General features: G+C 31.3%; 2 protein-coding genes across 2 annotated transcripts; both read left to right on the forward strand.

Annotated features, from left to right (window-relative positions):
* Window positions 1-2,498: 2,498 nt before the first annotated feature.
* LOC110417770 (glyceraldehyde-3-phosphate dehydrogenase, cytosolic) lies at window positions 2,499-6,474 on the forward strand. Its single transcript, XM_021430288.2, has 12 exons — window positions 2,499-2,618; window positions 2,718-2,741; window positions 2,845-2,945; window positions 3,069-3,184; window positions 3,288-3,387; window positions 3,643-3,789; window positions 3,874-3,934; window positions 4,018-4,115; window positions 4,392-4,534; window positions 5,505-5,588; window positions 5,902-5,991; window positions 6,165-6,474. The coding sequence occupies exons 1-12, from the start codon at window positions 2,615-2,617 to the stop codon at window positions 6,208-6,210; spliced, it is 1,014 nt and encodes a 337-aa protein (XP_021285963.1). The 5' UTR covers window positions 2,499-2,614; the 3' UTR covers window positions 6,211-6,474.
* Window positions 6,475-7,360: 886 nt separating this feature from the next.
* Window positions 7,361-11,579, forward strand: LOC110418480 (uncharacterized). The gene is made up of 8 exons (XM_021431221.2): window positions 7,361-8,178; window positions 8,957-9,121; window positions 9,320-9,418; window positions 9,515-9,616; window positions 9,735-9,854; window positions 10,409-10,546; window positions 10,723-11,013; window positions 11,190-11,579. Exons 1-8 carry the CDS (start codon window positions 7,684-7,686, stop codon window positions 11,481-11,483), a joined length of 1,704 nt encoding a protein of 567 aa, XP_021286896.1. The 5' UTR covers window positions 7,361-7,683; the 3' UTR covers window positions 11,484-11,579.
* The last annotated feature ends 7,724 nt before the right edge of the window (window positions 11,580-19,303 follow it).

Genomic DNA, 19,303 nt, shown 5'->3' on the forward strand with positions numbered 1-19,303 from the left:
ATCAACATATTTAGTCATTTTATATTATTTTATTTTAACATAATACAAGTTATTATCTAAATTTGACTTTAGGTGTGAAACTTTTTCAAAAATTTTTTATAGAAAGAGAATTCAAACTTAATTTTTATAAAAAAGATAAATTAATTTAGATATTTTAGAATCAAATAATCAAATAAAAAAAATATATTTTTAATACTATAAATTTTTTATACTTTCATATTTAGCTTATTAATAAGTATATCAATAATCTATTTGAATATTTGTATTTTTAAAATTTTTTTTTCAATTTAGTCCATGTACTATATATTTTTATTCACATTAGTTTCTATGACATGATAGATTTTTTAAAAATTTTTTAATTTACCATGTGGCGACATGTCAGTCTCACGTCAGCACTGTCACATCATCATGTATTACCACATGATATTGTCACATCATCACTTGGTGTCGTGTAGCATACCATATCATAATCTCAAACGTCGCGTCATTAAAAGTGATACGTCAACGTTGATGTCAACGATGACATTATCTTTTAACAAAAAAATTCGATGTTATTAAGAAGAAGACTAAATTGACATAATTTCTAAAATTAAAAGATTAAATTATTTTAATTTTAAGTATAAGTATTAAATTGAATAAAATTGAAAAGTATAAAAACTTGACAGGTCTTTTAACCGTTTTATAATTATGAAAGAAGTTTATAAGTTTTAATATTGTAATTTACAAAAACAAATGATAAAAATTTAGTCTATTTGTTCAAAACTGAACTGATCAAACTAATTCTATATTTGGTTGGTTTGATCTTCGTTTATATTTAGTCAATTTTAATCAATTTTTTAAAAATATTTGATCGATTTGATCTTTAGCTATGACATACCAAACCATCCAATTCATTCATTTGCTCATTATTATAACTCAAAAGCCCAATATGCTAATTAACACTTAAAGAGACAAATAAAAAATAAGAAGAGAGTTTATTCAAAAAGTTACTCATTTTGTGCAAAACATACAAACTAAATAGGTATCGCATTTGAGTTTAAAAAATTGTATTATCTTTCACTCTTGTACATAGAGAATGAAAATGAGATTCTTCTATAATTCTATTCAACCACCAAGAAAATAAGAATCAAATTGTCAATAAAATTTTTATATATCATCCAATTCTCATAAGTGTCTCTTTTATTGATTTTGAAGTGGTTCTTTCTATTTGATCCCTTAAAAATACTCGTTCCGCCTTTGATCGTATGTGGTAAATTACCTTCAAATAATAAGGCACCTTTGCTACAATAGTAATGAAAATTGATTGTTAGGTGCAAGGACAACAAGAATATGAGACAAACAATGGATCTCCCTTGGGTTTTCAAAGGCTGTACCAACCCCAAAGGTTTTAAGGTTTGAAAACGATATGCCTTGTTACGGACAATAGCAATGGCTAATGTTATTATATGTTTCTTTGTCATTTTAATTTAGTTTCTCTGTTTGGAGCCCACCAAGCTACATCACAAATTTCCTCCGCAAGTTTCAACCAGTCAGTTTCCTCCATTTATTGAATTTTTTCCTTTTTTTGATTAATACAATGTTTCTCAATTCAATCCTATCATTAATGACATTCTTCCAAAATCTTGTTCCTAATAATTTTGAAATAGTATCAAATTAAAGGAAAGAATAAAGTTAAAATAATCATTGTCTAATCTTGATAATTATATAAAATCACATCAGAATTAATTTTTGATTTTCCACAGCAAAACTTTTACGTAAATCAAGATTTTCTAATACGAAAATAACAAATAAAATCTAAAAAATATTCAATACAAAAATTTTGTATCTATACAAATTTTCAACCACAGAAGGGCTCAGCTGGGGTTTTTAGCCTCGATTTGAAGTATGGTCCGCCAAACAAAAAAACTGGGCTGGTTGACATTGGCGCAAGGAGGAGTCACCACGACCCAACAAAAAGCTGAGCACGACACCTGTCAACCTTCTAATCCACGTGTTCAAAAAAATGACGTGGCAAGCCAACAGTTATTGAACCGTACTTTAAACTCCTTAGCAAAAGTAACCTTTTAGATTTAAATCATAGTAAAATTAATAATTAAAAGTCAGATTGATATGCAAATTAGATCATTTTAGACTTAAAATATTTTTAAATTTAAATTTTTTTATAGTCTTCATCAATTCAAATTTAATATGAATATTTGGGCTAAAGTATGTGTCGTCACCGCTACAACTAGAGAAGTGCGATTCGTTATTCGACAACAATGCCGCCGGGCGGTCCAAGTTATCGTGACACCTTTCTCTTTCCCGATGCTTGGAATCATCGGCCTGATATAAATGACCGGGCGTCACCTCCCATTGGCAGTCATCGAATCAGACAGCGTACAACTAGCACATCATGATGCAGACGAACCTGAATTTTAGGATTGCTTTAAACTCCACTCCCTTACCGGCAGTTTCCGGTTTCCCGCTTTACTCCCCTTTATAAAGTAGTAATAAAATAATCCCATATCTCACTTTTCACCTAATAAAAAATCATCTAAGCCATTTCTCTCTTCCACTACTCTGCTCGCTTAGCTTTAAACATCTTTCTGTCTCTGCTCCTTCACTCTTTACACTCATGGGTAAGTAATCATATCCATTTCTTTTTAGAATTTAATCTTTTTTTTTTCGTCTAATCTACCTTATTTTTCCTTTTTCTTTTTGTTTGCATTGATTAACAGCGAAGGTGAAGATCGGAATCAACGGTACGTTGATCTTACGCTAAAATGATTTTATAAGTTTTTGTTTCGATCTTAAATTAAGAGCTAATTTAGTTTTTTTTTTCTTATTACAAATGAATAAAATTAGGATTCGGTAGGATCGGTAGATTGGTGGCTAGAGTTGCTCTGCAGAGGGACGATATTGAACTCGTCGCTGTTAATGATCCTTTTATCACTACTGATTACATGGTATCTCTTTTTCCTTTATTTGATCGTTTCTTATTGCTTATTTTAATTTACTACTAAGTTTTCATTTTTTTATGGCGGATTGTTATTTATTTGCTCTTTTTTTTTTGGATTATCGTTTTTCAGACATATATGTTTAGGTACGACAGTGTTCACGGTCCATGGAAGCATAACGAGCTCAAAGTCAAGGATTCAAAGACCCTTCTCTTTGGCGAGAAGCCAGTTACCGTTTTCGGTATTAGGTATGTAAATTTGCTCTTCAAATTTCAGGATGTTTTATTTTAACCTTTGTTTGTTAGTAAATATGATTGAGCACGGAGTGAACTGTGTTTTATGTAACTCTAGGAACCCAGAGGAGATCCCATGGGGTGAGACCGGAGCTGAATACATTGTTGAATCAACTGGAGTGTTCACTGACAAAGACAAAGCCGCTGCCCACTTGAAGGTAATTTTTTATTTGTTCGTTTGTCTTTGCATTTTGGATTTGTTTTGTGTTATTTTCCTGCATGATTTTTTTTTTTTGTTATTTAACTGTGAATGCCCTGTTGAATTTTTGGTTTGTTTCTTTGGAATATAGTTAGCAAAGCATAATGATGAATTTATTTATAACTCTTTAGGTGTATGGTAAGGTTCTTCACTTTGAATTGACTTAAACTTACACACGGATTATCTCACATGATGTTGGTTGATTGATTATCAGGGTGGCGCTAAGAAAGTAATCATCTCAGCCCCCAGCAAAGATGCTCCCATGTTTGTTGTGGGTGTTAATGAGAAGGAATACAAGCCAGAATACGACATTATTTCCAATGCTAGCTGCACCACTAACTGCCTTGCTCCCCTTGCTAAGGTTTATCTTTGATTGTTATTCTTGAGTGACTTAATCTTTACTATGATCTCAGTTGGCAACTGTTAATATTGCCTTGAATCACAGGTCATTCATGACAAATTCGGCATTGTTGAGGGTCTTATGACAACTGTTCATTCCATTACTGGTAAGTTTTCCAACTGAATTCTTACGCAGTTAGTTAACTTAGTCTGCTCTGTGTATTCATTGTGTTATTTCACTCTTACTCAGCCACACAAAAAACTGTGGATGGTCCATCAATGAAGGACTGGAGAGGAGGAAGAGCTGCTTCATTCAACATCATTCCTAGCAGTACTGGAGCTGCCAAGGTAAAAACTGTGTCAAGATTGTAGCTCAAAAGAGTTGATAAGCACTCTTTACTTTCATTTCATAATTATTATTCTTTTATTTTCTAGACATTGATTTCTGCTAAAAAGACTGTTGATTGCAAAACAGAAAGATAATTAGTTCAATGAAATCCCCTTTCCATAAGTATGCATGTAGGAAACAATTTTTTTTCAGTAGGTTAGATTGCTGTTCCTTGTTATCCTTCACATACCAACTTCCAATGCTAATATTTTTTGGGAATTCCGTTTTGTCACTAGGCTGTTGGCAAGGTGCTGCCTGCCTTGAATGGAAAATTAACTGGAATGGCTTTTCGTGTTCCCACTGTTGATGTCTCAGTGGTTGACCTCACAGTAAGACTTGAGAAGGCAGCTTCTTTTGAGGAAATCAAAGCTGCTATCAAGTAAGGAATTTCGTAGTTGTAGTTTAAACTGTGCTCTGTGCGCCACTTGAAGATATTCCTTTCCTATAATATTTAGGGTACATTTGTTTTGCAGAAAAGATAAAAATGAAATAACATAATTATTTTTTGAAAATAAAATAATTAGTATGTAATTTGTTAGGACGAACGAGTGAGAATAGTTATTATGACTTGTTGCAGTGTTTGATTGTTAAAAATAATTTTAACATAAGAAAAAAACAGAAAATAAAAAAATAAAAAACTATTTATATTTATTTTATTTTTTAAATATTAATCATTTATAATTTATTTAAAATATTAATAATTGATCATTTAATTGTTAAGATTTTATTTATGATTTAATCATTGGTATTATATAATATTAATATTTTATTATAATTATTTTTTATTTTATTTTATTTTTAGCACTCTTTACTTTATAATTTATTTAAAATATTAATAATTGATCATTTAAATATTAATATTTTATTTATAATTTATATATTATTATGATTACTTATTTTTAAATATTAATAATTCATAATTTAATAATTATATTAATGATAATTGATAATTTAAATATTAATATTTTATTATAACTTAATCATTAATATTTAAAAATATTAATATTTTATTTATAATTTAAATATTATTATGATTATTAACTTTTAAATATTAATAATTTATAATTTATTTAAAATATTAATAATTGATTATATAAATATTAATATGTTATTTATATTTAATTATTAATATTTGAGGATTGTAAATTTCTAAATTTATAAAGGGTAATTTAGTCATAATAATTTTTAAATTTATTGCATTGGATATGGATCGGGAAGATGCAATAGCTCCAGTCCGTACTCCTGCTGCTAATATTAATTTGTTAACTAAGCAGTTACAAAGTTCTGTTTGTAAGCCTTTTTCTACCTTTCTTCGACTCCAAAACCATATCTTTTTTGGTTTGTCATAGGGAGGCATCTGAGGGAGAACTGAAGGGAATATTGGGTTACACTGAAGAAGACTTGGTTTCCACCGACTTGGTTGGTGACAGCAGGTAAAGATAGAAGCACATCTAGTCATCTACGATAACAGTAGCAGTGAAATCATGTGCAGTGTGCCTTGCATCTTTTAGCCATGATTTTGTTGGAAGCACTGATGATATATGGACCCAAGTACATCATTAGCTGATGGTGTGTGTCCATGATGCATATATAAAGGACTGATTGATTATTTCCTTCTACATGTTTGTCATCAGTTGAAAGTCAGCTATGTTGCAATGGCTTTGAAACTTCTGGGTTTAATGTTTTGAGTTGTCTGTTAAATACAATGGACTGCAATAAAGTGATAACGTCTGCTCAATTTTCCAGGTCAAGTATATTCGACGCAAAAGCTGGAATCGCTCTGAATGAAAAGTTTGCCAAGCTTGTCTCGTGGTATGACAATGAGTGGGCCTACAGGTAATTCCATGCAGCAGTTTTACACTTTTTCTTGATTGTTAAGTGCAGACGGCGAACTTTTATATCCGAATTGAACCAATCTGCTGAAAATTTGTCTCCTTCTTCTTTAGCTTGTCAATAAGCCATGTGGCAGTACTCATCATTTTTTTCTATTTTCCATCTGGTTTTTGCAGCTACCGTGTTATTGACCTGATTGTTCATGTGTCAAAAACTAAGTAAGTTGCTTGGCAGCATTGTCTCGGCTACTATATTGTCCGCATGCTTCCCATGTTGTTCCATATCTATGGTGGGGCAATGAGTTAAAAATAAGCCTTGTTTTGAGACAATGGCAATAGCTTTTTCCACTTGGCAGTTGTTTTAGGTTATCGTCTGAGTGAAGCTATATTTTGCTTTCATGTATGTTTTGTTCTCAAGGAAATTTGAATTCTTAAAACTGGCCTTATAATACTTGCTCCTAATATAGTTTGCTTTGCTGGATTTGAATATGAATATGAATATGAGTATATGATCTCTCTTCTTAAGTCCCCTGCATGCTTAGAGACGAACTATTTCGAGTGAATTGTCAGAGTTGAGTTTGGTTTTATTGTTTCTTTATGATTCAAACTAGTTTTATAACTTGACAAATGGGGTTTTGGGTGGCACTGCCACAAGTCATTAACTCCAGAGGATCTCCCCAGAAAAGTTGCATCTGCCCCGAGTCTTGTGGTGATGGTTCATGTCAATGACATAACACACTTTGATCACATTCCTGTCTCTCTTTTTTATTTTCAACAAGACAATACATGTGAAATTTGGTACTTGCACTAAAGTGGGATCACTATTTCCGATTTGTGTGATTCTTAAATTTTAAAATACCATCCATCTTTACAAATGGAAAAAAAAAGAGTGATTACGGGGCCGATCAATGTTGTAGATGGTGTCCCTGTCCCATATTAAAAGCTATCAGTGAATGGATTCCAACAGCTTTTACATCTGTTGGAATAGGACCGGTGATAAAATGAAAGGATTGACAGCCTTCGAATGTTAAAACCATTTGGTCCCCAAGTGGAATACTTTTTGTTGTGGCTCACTTACTCTTCTTATTGATCCACTGCCCACGTTCCTGCTTTTAATTTGCTTTGCCTGCTTATTATGTTTGGTCACAATTATTGAATTCGAAAGCAAAAGAAAAAAAAAAGAATTTAAAAGTTGAAATGAAACATCAATTTGAACGAGGAATCAACATAGATTTCATAATATTGTCCAATAAGATTTCTTTCTTAAAAAAAAAAAAACAAATTGAAGAAATGGCCTGCCCACGGTTATTAATCACCCTGGATATTCCACATCTGCTCATTAACTTGTAAGCTAGGTGGCAGTATAAGTTAAACAGCCCCTTATTTCAAATTCCCCCCAAATTTCGACCTCTCCGCCATTCTCCCCATTTTTTTCAAAAAACGTTACTCTCTCTGTCTGTGTCTCTGTTAAGCAGCTAACCTCTTCCTTGTTGAGCTGTATAACTCTCTCACGACAACCCCCATTTCTCTCTTTTTACTGTTGTTTTTCTTTCTTGGAACGTTTTCGATTTTGTCGATTCAAAATTAAATGCCCCCAAATCATGACCTCTCTAAATCCCTAATAAATTGGCACATTCCAGCACTCCCACATTAATATCCCGCTTCCTCTTTGTTTCTGCACTATCTGCCCTTCCCAATGGCAACTTCAGCGTTCAAGTCAACCACCAAGAGAACTTCCCTCGCCAACTCTACCGACGACTCTTCTTCCTCCAATCGGACCTCCGTCCACCGTCGCGCCAGGAGTCTCAGCAGAATCTCCCGCCGGCTTCCCGGAGCCGACGACTATGAAGAGCCTACTTCCGCTCCGAGGTCCAGAGGAAGGTTCGTCAACACTGTCAGGGGATCGGGCTTCCCGGAGATTAGTCTTGACGATCTCGCCATTGAGCTCTTTGACTCCTCCCTCAGAGGGCGCTCGGCTTCGCGTAATGCTGCCGTCAGTCCCCGTAATGGTGAAGGAGGGAAAGGAGGAGGAGAGAGTGCGACTCAGAGAAGAGGAAGGTCGGTGTCCAGGCAAGGATCCAGGGGTAGTTTTGTAAATAGTTGTGGTGGAGGAAGGTTAACTTCGGACACTGCTAACTCTAGGAGGAGAAGATCGGTCTCAGTTGTTCGGTATCAAATTAGCGATTCTGAGGTAGTATTATCATCATCAGGAGCAGCATCATCACGATTGTTTTTATTCTTATGTGTATGCTCATTATTTAGAAGAACGCATTAGTCATATTAGACTGTTTAGCTGTATAAAGGATTAGAGGTCTAATCTCATTTTAATGACACATTATTGAGAGCCCTGACTTCGCTATCTGTTTGCTTGTTTTGTGGTTGACTTTTGCTTAACTTGGAATCAAACATCAATTTATGTGGACAAGCCAACTAAAACTTTTATCTTGTAAGGCATGCACTTGTAACATAGCCGTAATAGCATTGCTTGGTTGAAGTTTAAATACATTGGCCAAAATGAGAAAAATGTGGGATTATTTGGTAAGTACTTTTGGCTTCCCTTTCAAGTATTCAATAACTTTCAAACTCTTGATGGTATAGTTAGTGTTCCAAATCTGGGAGGTTCAGTTCAGTTCATTCATTGGCATTTATTTTGTGGATTTTAGTGATTAGATGCCAAATCATTTTCCTTTACTTGATAGTAGATTAATCTTTTATCAGGCTAGGTAGTTTTGCATATCATTTGAAGGAAATAAATGCGAAATTTAATTAGTCACATACTATTATTTTCTTGTCCTATATTTAAGATGAAGTATCACTGATAATAGACAATAATGTACTAGTGTACTTGGTCAACTGGAATGGTTTGGTTGGCTTTAATAAAATCTATTGGTTTTTTAATCATACTAGGAATAACATTCAAAATACTAACTTGTTATCATGTACGCATATCTTGTTATCAAAAATGGCAGAGTGATCTAGATCATTCACATAACTCAAGCAATCGTGCTAGTGTGAGGAGTTCCATTGGTGGAAATCAGATATCCTCGACTCATAAGCCAACAGCTTCAAATGATAGACAAGGATTGAGAAGGACTCTGAGCCAAAAGGACTTAAAGTATCATGATGGCTACTCTGTAAGCTTTCTATCTCTTAAAAATTTCATTCAACTTTATTTTGTCACCACTTAGTTAAGTGGGATGTTTATATAAGGATGCAATTTAGTGGTTGGGTTTATCCTCACTGTACCAGAATATCTTTTAGCATCTTTGAAACTCTTTTTTGTCAAATTTGTTTCGTAAGCTTAAATGAAATTTATACATATATGGAACCAGAGCCACTCTTCTGCTTTAACTGATGATGAAGGAAGAGATGCTCTTTCCAGTAAAAATGGGATGGAGAAGACAATACGAGCGGTTTATGCACAGAAAAAGGTTGGTTTTCTTTTATAGAACACTGCAATTTTATATAACCACTAGGAAGATGTTTTGCTAAATCTACCACTTACTTTTGTGTTTCCTACCCATTAGGGGGAGCATCCCACTGGGGATGATATAAATGGTGGGTTGTATGCCGCAATGCGAAAAGAGCTTAGACATGCTGTGGAAGAGATCAAAACTCAACTTGAAAAAGTCTGTATTTCTATGTCCTGTCAACATGCTTAATGCTTTATTCACTCCTGCATGACCAAAATGTGGTGCACATATTTTATCTTCTAAACTTGTTGGATGGTCTTATTGTTTTATGCAGGAAATGGTGAAAACAGAGAAGTCCGGGATAGCAAGTGATGATAGTTTGCAGTCTGACAATTCTGATGTTCTTCAGGCTGTTTCTACAATTAGAAGGATGTGTACAACAAAATTTGAAAAGGTGTAAAGTCATATCATGAGCATTCTGTGGTGCAATACTTACCAATGTTATGTCATGTGATTATGGTTATTGGTATGGCATGTTTATTAAAGTGTCTGAATTAATTAATAAATACTTAAATCCTTTCTCTGTTTTTTCTATGTAGAGAAGTGACTTTGGGTTGCTAGTTGCATGTGGCCTCTTTAGTCTTCAACAAGTTATACAGTGCACTTTTTAGAATCATTTATGTTGTTGAAGATGTATTGATTCCATTCAGTAACTTAATACTGTAGGTTCACGATAATCCTAAACTGATGTTTGTTCCAGTTTTGTACTTTATATGGGGAAACCAGAAATAAGGTTGCATTTAAGTTGCTTTTGATGAAAAAAGATGACTTTCTGTTTCACTTTTTATGCATATAAACAAAGATTTTGGTTAATGCTTAATGAGCAGACGATTGATAATTTATATTAACTATTTACTTAAACCTTTGATGCTATTTATTTCCTTAATTGAAGTTCTGTACCTCATAATGGAATTCGTTAGTGATTGGTTATATTTCTTGATTTGACAGTCAGAGAAGCGTAGACAAGATTTATTAGCTGAGATTCTGTTGGAGGAGAAGCACGGGAGGGAGCTGTCTAAAATTGTTAAAGAATTGCTTCCCGAACCAAATAACTCAAGTGTTGAGAAACCATTGCGAGCCAGAAAGGTACAACGTCCTCTTACCATCTCTACAATAATGCAGGACTTTGTATTGCATGTGGTTATTTTCAAGTCCTCATTAGTTATCTATTAAAAATCCATTATATTCAGATGTCCCTTGATATAATAAAGGTGAATGAAACTTCTTTTGATTGTTTAATGAAAATACAAATTGTTTTGCAGAGGAGCAATGACAGAACTAGGATGTCCAAGCAATTGACTGAGGAAGCTGAAAAATATATCGAAGATTTTATTTCAAATGTTGAAGATACAGATATTTCTTCATTAGATGGAGACAGGAGTGATACTAGTTCAAGTGTAGGAGGAATGACAAGGACACCAACTTTCCAGAGTCCAGCAGTATTTAAGTCTGTGCCCATTGAAATGGATGGGGTAATGCTGCCTTGGTTACAGTGGGAGACTTCTAATGATGCTTCTCCATTATCTTGCAAGAATAAATGCAATCCTTCTCAGGTAATTTGTGACCTGCTAGTTGCTATGTTTGCTTCCTATCACTTGGTGACTTACATTACCCGCTGTTCATGCTTGTATGCTTGTTGGGACCTGGACAACAAATTGAAAGTTTGCTGATTATGCAAATCATCTCTAATCATTCTCTCTCCATCTGTTTTTTTCTATTCACATATTAGGAAGCATCCTCTGCACAAGATATAATCAATCAATTTACCAGCAGCCATGGGAGTTGTAGCCCAGCATTTACCGATTGCCCTTCAGTAAGTCTTGGAGAAGATACAGGAACTAAATTTGGACAACCTGGACGTTACCAAAGCCAATTCTGTTCAAATGGAAACAATACAATGCGGTTTGATGTGGATGATTATCTCAACCTTAAAAGCAACGAAGCTTTACTACATGAAATATGGAGCCAACGACATAGAATTAGTTCAGGTGGTCTTCTGCTTTGTAACCAGATGTTTTTTTAGCTGCAACCTTCTGGGGTGGTGCTATGACATATTCGTCTTAGTCTGATTTAAACTACAGTAATTACCCCGTATATATAATTGTTTAATTTCTAATAATCTTTCAACAAACTTTCAAGATATTATTCTTTTCTTACCCTAATCTGGTCTAGACTGAAAGCGACACGGCAGTTTAAACGAGCTCATTCTAGCCCACACGAAATATCTATCGGGGGAGTCGGTAGCTGTTCCAATATCTCTCGAATTTCATAAACCAAGTAACGAAATAGAGGAAGAAAAAAGAATGGAGAATGGATTGGAAGCGACACAGCAGTTTAAACAAGTATATTCTAGTCCACACCAAATGCCTATCAAGCGAGGGAGTAGATAGTTATTTTAAATTTCTCTAGAATTGGTCATTTTTCGAAATGATGTTTTCATGAACCAAGCAACGAATTAGAGGAAGAAAAAAAATGAAAAATGGAATAGTCATTTTCTCAATTAAACATGTATATATTTATCATTCTTAAAGATAATTCAAGTTGTTTTTTCAATAAAAGAATGAAGTGTAAAGATTGATTACATCATTTTAGGTTAAGAAATGCTTAGAGTGTTTGAAAATAAAATAATACTAATACTAGTTGATGGAGAATCAAGAACATGTAACTTCAGAGGTAGATTCTCATGGTCATGATGAACATGAAATATGGTGTCATCCCAAACTATTAGAGTAATTCCTTTATAAGCTTGAGCATATTGATATTCAGATCCAAATGTGAGCTCTGATTAGATACCTTTGAATGGCAAGCAAAGAGTTTGATTTCACTTGAATTTTCTTGAAGCCTTTATCCTAACTTAACTTTAATGCCCAGTATAAAACCTTTAGTTCTGTTGTTAAGGATAAAAAATATCAATTTTATATGTAAAAGCCTACTATCTAATTGCACTGCCCGAAACCATGCATAGTTGTCCTCTAACACTTCCACCAACATTCAACTTAACACAAAAATGCTTCGGTAATTCCCAAACTATTAAGATTTTCTTTTTCATAATGCCATGATCTCTCCTCAAATTGTCCCAAGCTTCTTTTCATTTGTTTCATATTTGTTGGCAGGTCAAACAAAAGTTGACTTTGGCCTCGTAGTGTATAGCTCATTCACAATATATTTGGATTTATATTCGATGCATTTAGATTATCTTATTAAAAAGGAATTTAAAACTTTAAAATATTTTAAAATAAATATTATTAATTTTTAAAAATTAATAAAAAATATAAATACAAATTTTCTTTCTGTTTGTACTTCCGTCTCACCCAGTATCATTATTTCATTTTCTTCACAGCAAAAAGTCTTTCAACTTCGTCTCACCCAATCTCCTTTTCTTTTCCTCTTCTCTTCTCTTAACAACAATAAATTCAAAACTTGAATTTTAATTTTAATTCCTGAAGAAAATATTTATTTTACTCTTCTTCTTAATTTACACATTTTTTTACTATTTATGATTGTTTATTTGTCATTCTTATTTGATTAACAAAAGAGATTTTTCCGATGCTTAGGTCCTGGCTTAACACCATGCAGCATGGGGTTAATTCTTCTGTGTGTGGCAAGGCTGTCTACTTCAGTGTAGATGGGTTGCTATTACTATTGCTGAACAGATAATGAAGAGGACCAAATAGAGGTATATCTTAATGATTTTAGGGCATAAGGTAAGCTTGGTTCCAGGTAGCATGGAGACAACATTGCTGTTAAGGGAAACTAAGAAGAAGACTGAAACATATATTAAAAATTAAATTAAGAAGAAGAAAATAAATATTATATTCAAGAATTAAAATTAAGAATTTTGAGTTTTGTGACCTATTGTTCTTGGAAGAGAAAAATGGTAGATTGGATGAGAAGGGGTTGGAAAGAGATAATTTTTTTTTTATTTTTTTAAGTTTTTATAAAAAATTGATAATATTTACTTTTAAGTATCTTAAAATTTTAAATTTGTTTTTTTAATGAATAAGTATTTCATAATTTAATAGTATATAAAACTATATATGACATTTGTGCATCAAATATAAATCTTATTCGTTTTGTCATATTTTTTTACAATTTTGTAAAAATAAATTCTCTCTTAAAAATAAGAGTAAAAAAACCAATATTATAATTGTTAATATTTTGAATTAGATAGAGATATTCTTATTTTGATTTATTAACCGAAATTTTATATTTTTCAAAATTGAACTTCAAATTAATGTACTAATTTGTTTGTTATTCCAATTTCAAATTTATGTATCTGTGTTACCTACGAATAACCTTTTAATGAATTAAATTAAATGTTAAATAATGAAATACCTAATAATGGACTTCTAAAATTTTCTCAATTTTTTTTTTTCTAAATGTGGATAGTGACTTTACTCAAGCTTACCTTATCACGATCATATGATAAAAAAATCAACAATCAAATACATTTTTTTAAATTTATACTAATCTTAATCATCTTTTTTCTCTCTCTCTCTGTGTGTTGGATAGTTTGTAATATTTATTGGAAGATAGTTATTCAAGTGTTACTATTTAAGAATAAATATAACTCTTAATGTGTTACAGTACACCTCAAGCCTACTTTCTTCTTTCTAACCATTTTAAAGAGTTGTTTTCTTCTTTTTTTTCTTCTTCTACTAATTTTCTAACAATTTTAAAGAATTGTTTTCAATGGAGTCTTATTCAAATTCAATATTTCAACTCATGAATCAAGAATTCATCAAACTTGACCTATTTAATGAAAGCAATTTCACCCGTCGGATAGATAAGATGGTGTTCTTGCTTACAGCCTTGAAGGTTTATTATGTTCTAGATCCAACTCTTATTGCACTTCCAAAATCGACTGTTGAAGACTCTGATACACAAAAAGTGGAGAGAAAAAAATGTGAAGAAGATAAATTGATATGTCATGGACACATCCTAAATACTTTGACAGAACGTGTATATAATCTTTACTCCAATTTAAAAACTCCAAAAGAAATTTGGACAGCCTTAGAGATTACTTATAAAAACGAAAAAAAAGTATTGAAAATTTTTATTTTTAAAATATTTTGAGTTCAAGATAAGTGACAATCTGCTCATCATGAATCAAGTAAATGATTTACAAGTTTTAGTTTCAAAACTAAAAAAGGTTAAGGTCCCTGATGCGCTACAAATAAATGCAATTCTTTCTAAACTACCTTAATCTCAGAATAATTATAGAATAAAGGTTCTACATTCTATGGAGTTTCTATCAATAGAACAATTCATGACTCAGATGCAAATAGAATGTGAAACACGTGCTCAAGATACATTATTTTAGCCCTCTGATTTGAAGGTGAATCTTGTGAGTCAAAATTCCAAAAATTTTTGAAAAAAATTTTACGAAATTCAAGTCATTTGTACTGAAAGTATCAAGAAAGACCTTTAAAAAAAGATAAAAAAATATAAAATGTTTCCATTGTGAAAAAGAAAAGCCATATGATTAGTCAGTGCAAATCCAATAAGGCAGGAAAGAATTTTGGTTCTGAAAATCCTAAAAAAGCAAACATAATAGAAGAGACTGTCAATGAATTGGTTGCCATGGTGTCTACAATGAATATTGGAATGGTAACATAATTGAAAAGTAAAGATTGGTGGCTAGATCTTGGTGCTACAATTCATGTATGCAATGACAGAAACTTGTTCAAGACACACATAAAAGTTAATAAACTAGAAAATGTTTTGATGGGAAATCATGTTACAACTAGAGTTGAAGGAAAAGGGACTGTTGAATTGAATTTCACTTTTAGATAAAAACTGACGTTATTCAATGTATTTCATGTTCCTAAAATTCGAAAGAATTTAATTTTTGATAGTTTACTTGTAAAGAAAGGTTTTAAAATCGTAATAGAATCTGATAATGTAATAGTATCCAAAGGTGGCCTATTTGTAGGAAGAGGATACTTTAGTATTGATCAAATAAATATGATTTCTGCTTATATTGTTGAGTCTAATTCTTTATTATGGCATGCTAGACTAAGACATTTAAATTTTGGTTTCATGAGATTTGTATCTAAAAATGGTTATATTGCATGCAAACATGAGCACTTAAAGAAATGTGAAATATGTATACAAGCAAAAATAACTAAAAAACCTTTTCGTACTGTAAAAAGAAACTCACAACTATTAAATATTATGCATTTTGATATATATGAATTAAATGAAAAATTAACTAGAGGAGGAAAGAGATATTTTATAACTTTCATGGATGATTATTCTAGATTCACTTATGTCTATTTAATTAAAACAAAAAATGAAGCTTTTCAAAAATTTAAAGAATATAAATCTGTTGTAAAAAACCAAAAAGGTAGAAAAATCAAAACTCTAAGAAGTGATAAAGGAGGAGAATATTTTCCTATATAATTTAATAATTTTTGTGAAGAAAATAGTTTGATACATAACAAAAGAGCTACTTATTCATCACAACAAAATGGATTGGCTGAAAGGAAAAATAAAACTTTGGTTGATATAACAAATGTTATGTTATTGAATGCACATCTATCGCACGACTTATAGGGTGAAGCCTTATTAACAACATGTCATATACTGAACAGAGTTCCTTACAAGAGTATTAAGGTTTCACCTTATAAACTTTGAAATGGAAGAAAACCAAACTTAAAATATAAGAAAACCAAACTTGAAATATCTTAAAGTGTGGGGGTGCTTGGCCTTTTATAAAGTTCTTGAACCATAAATAAGAAAACTTGGACCCAGAGCAATGAAAGGCATCTTTGTTGGTTATGCTTAACATTTTAAAGCATATGAAATTTTAGATTTACAATCAAATGTTATTGTAGAATATAGATACATTGAATTTATTTTCAATAAATCTATGTATAACTCTAATAATAAAGATTGTAAATAAAATGTCTTAATTTTAAGTTGTGACCAAAGTGATATGACTTTTCATAATGCATCTAGTAAAAGAAAAAATGATGATATTCAAATTGAGCCGAGAAAAAGTCAAAGAGCCATAAAAAGAAAGCATTTAGATTCAAATTTTGTTGACTCGCAAGCATAAGCATTCTTTGTGGAAGGAAGAAGAACCAAAATGTGTAAAAAGATACTTATTTTGTTAAACATTGAAGATGATCAAAAAATATTTAAAGAAGCTATGTCTTAAAGGGATGTAACTTTTTGGAAAGAAGTAATAAATGATGAAATAGATTCAATCTTATCAAACAAAACATGGGTTTTAATTGTTCTTCCTCCTAAATCAAAACCTATAGATTGTAAATGGGTATTTAGAAGGGAATATAATACAAATGGTTCAGTGCAAACCTTTAAGGCTAAACTAGTTGCCAAAGGTTTCACGTGAAAAGAAGATATTAATTATTTTAATATTTATGCCCCGGTAGTAAGAATAACATTCATAAAAACACTTTTGACTTTGATGTCTATTCATAAATTATATGTACATCAAATGAATGTTAAAACTGCTTTTTTAAATGGATTTTAATGAAGAAATATATATGGAGCAGCCTGAAGGCTTTTTACTTCCTAGAAATGAAAAGAAAGTTTGTAAACAAATCAAATCTCTTTATGGACTAAAACAAACTTCAAAGCAATGGCATGAAAAGTTTGATAGTACTATACCTTCAAATAGATTTGTACATAATAATGCAGATAAATGCATTTACTCTAAATTTACTAAAGACTATGGTGTAATCATATGTTTTAATGTAGATGATTTGTTGATCTTTAGTACAAATATGCTTGGAATTGTTGAAACTAAGAAATATTTGACTTCAATTTTCAAAATGAAAGATTTTAATGAAGTTGACACAATCTTGGGAATTAAAGTCAAAAGAGATCAAAATGTGATTTCATTAAATCTATCACATTACATAAAGAAAATTCTTCACAAATATAGTCATTTGGAAATAAAAGAGTTTAATACTCCTTTTGATTCGAGTATAAAATTGACTAAAAATTGTGAAAGAGTTATGGCACAATTAGAATATACAAGTGTTATAGGCAGCATTATGTATATTACGCATTGTACAAACCAGATATAGCTTTTGCTATTTGCAAACTTTCAAGGTTTGCAAGTAAACCTAGTAACAATCATTAGAAGGCTATTACTAGAGTACTTGGATATTTAAAGAAAACAAAAAATTTAGAAATTTGTTATAGTGGTTTTCTTAGTACTTTAGAAGGCTTTTTTGATGCTAGTTGGATAACTAGTATTGATGACAATAAATCCATATCATGATGGATTTTTAGTTTAAGAGGTGGTGCAATTAATTCAACATCTAAGAAGTAGAATTGTATTATGCATTCCACAATGGAACCAGAATTTTTAGCATTAGCAGCTATTGGAAAAAAAGCCGAATGGTTGAAAAATTTGTTATTAGATATAAAGTTGTGACCACAACCGATGCCAACCATTTTCATATATTATGACAGTGAGACTACAATAAGTCTGCGACATGTCTATATAAGAAAATTAATCTCAAATAGCATCATAACAATAGTTTATGTTAAATCTTGTAAGAATTTAGCTGATCCAATTATCAAAATTTTGCTAAGATAGGCTATAAAATCAACTTCTAGGGGAATGGGGCTAAAACCCTTTGAGTCAAAAGCATTAGTAATGGAAACCCAACTTTGACTTAGCAAAACTAATAGTAAAAATTCAACAGGTAATAACAAGTTACTATATACGGTCATTATGCATTGAATTTTTATATTAAATAATTTCATTTTAAAAAATTCAGATAGCCTTATTCTAGAATATTCAGTGCGACTGTTACAAGGAGAGGATGAGCAAAAGACTCTTAATGGAAATGTTAAATGCCTATAGTAACATGGGCATAATTACAAATTTCACCTATATGAATATTGGAGTAGTGCCACTTCAAACGAGAATTAAAAGCATTTATTCTTGTAAATATTTATGAAACTAGGATTAACACAAGACCATATAAATGCTAAAGTAATTGGCAGAATCTTAAAATGATTAAATAATACTATGTATGTGATATTTTCGATTATGACATAAAAAGTTGAGGTTCAATCTTTATGATACCAATAATTTCGTCTTAACTTTAAAATTTCTATACTAATAGAAAATTCAAATCTTCAAGATACTTTCTATTATGCATAGTATTATTAATATTATAAACTAGTAAGGGATTATTGGATAGTTTGTAATATTTATTGGAAGATAATTAGTCAAATGTAACAGTTTAAGGATAAATAAAACTCTTAAAGAAAAAGATAAGCATTTACAACAAACACAACTATTGAAAGTTGTAAATATGTCTGTTGAAATGCAATAGTCATATCTATAAATAACAAGATATACACATCTGTTGAAAGTAAAAAGGACACATATGTTGAAAGATAATAGACACAACTTTTCACTGTAACATACATCCAAGCCAAAATTCATTCAAAGCATTCTACAAAAAAAGCTTGTTGTATCTTGGAGAGTCTTTATCTGTAAATCTCTATAGTAGGCAATAACTCTTTAAAAAAGTGTGTTACAACACGCTTGAAGCTTACTTTTTCCCTTTTTTTCTCTTATTAATTTTCTAATAGTCTGAAGTCTGAAAAGTCTCAACTCTCAAGATAAAAAATTTGCTTCATTGATAGTTCTTATTAGAAAATAAGGAAAGAAGAGATTCCTGAAAATCTTAATTTAGAGATAGGTACTTGCTTTTAATGGGCTATTGGCATTGCTTGAATGCTAATTCTCTACCAATATATGGCAATGCTAACTTAGAAAATTAAGTTTTGTTTGCTCATTGATTATAGTCTTTAGGCTTTTTTTATTGATGATTAGTGGTAGTTTTG

Source organism: Theobroma umbraticum, unplaced genomic scaffold (assembly GCF_002168275.2).
Source record: "Theobroma umbraticum cultivar Fairchild unplaced genomic scaffold, ASM216827v3 scaffold_50.0, whole genome shotgun sequence".
NCBI lineage: Eukaryota > Viridiplantae > Streptophyta > Magnoliopsida > Malvales > Malvaceae > Theobroma > Theobroma umbraticum.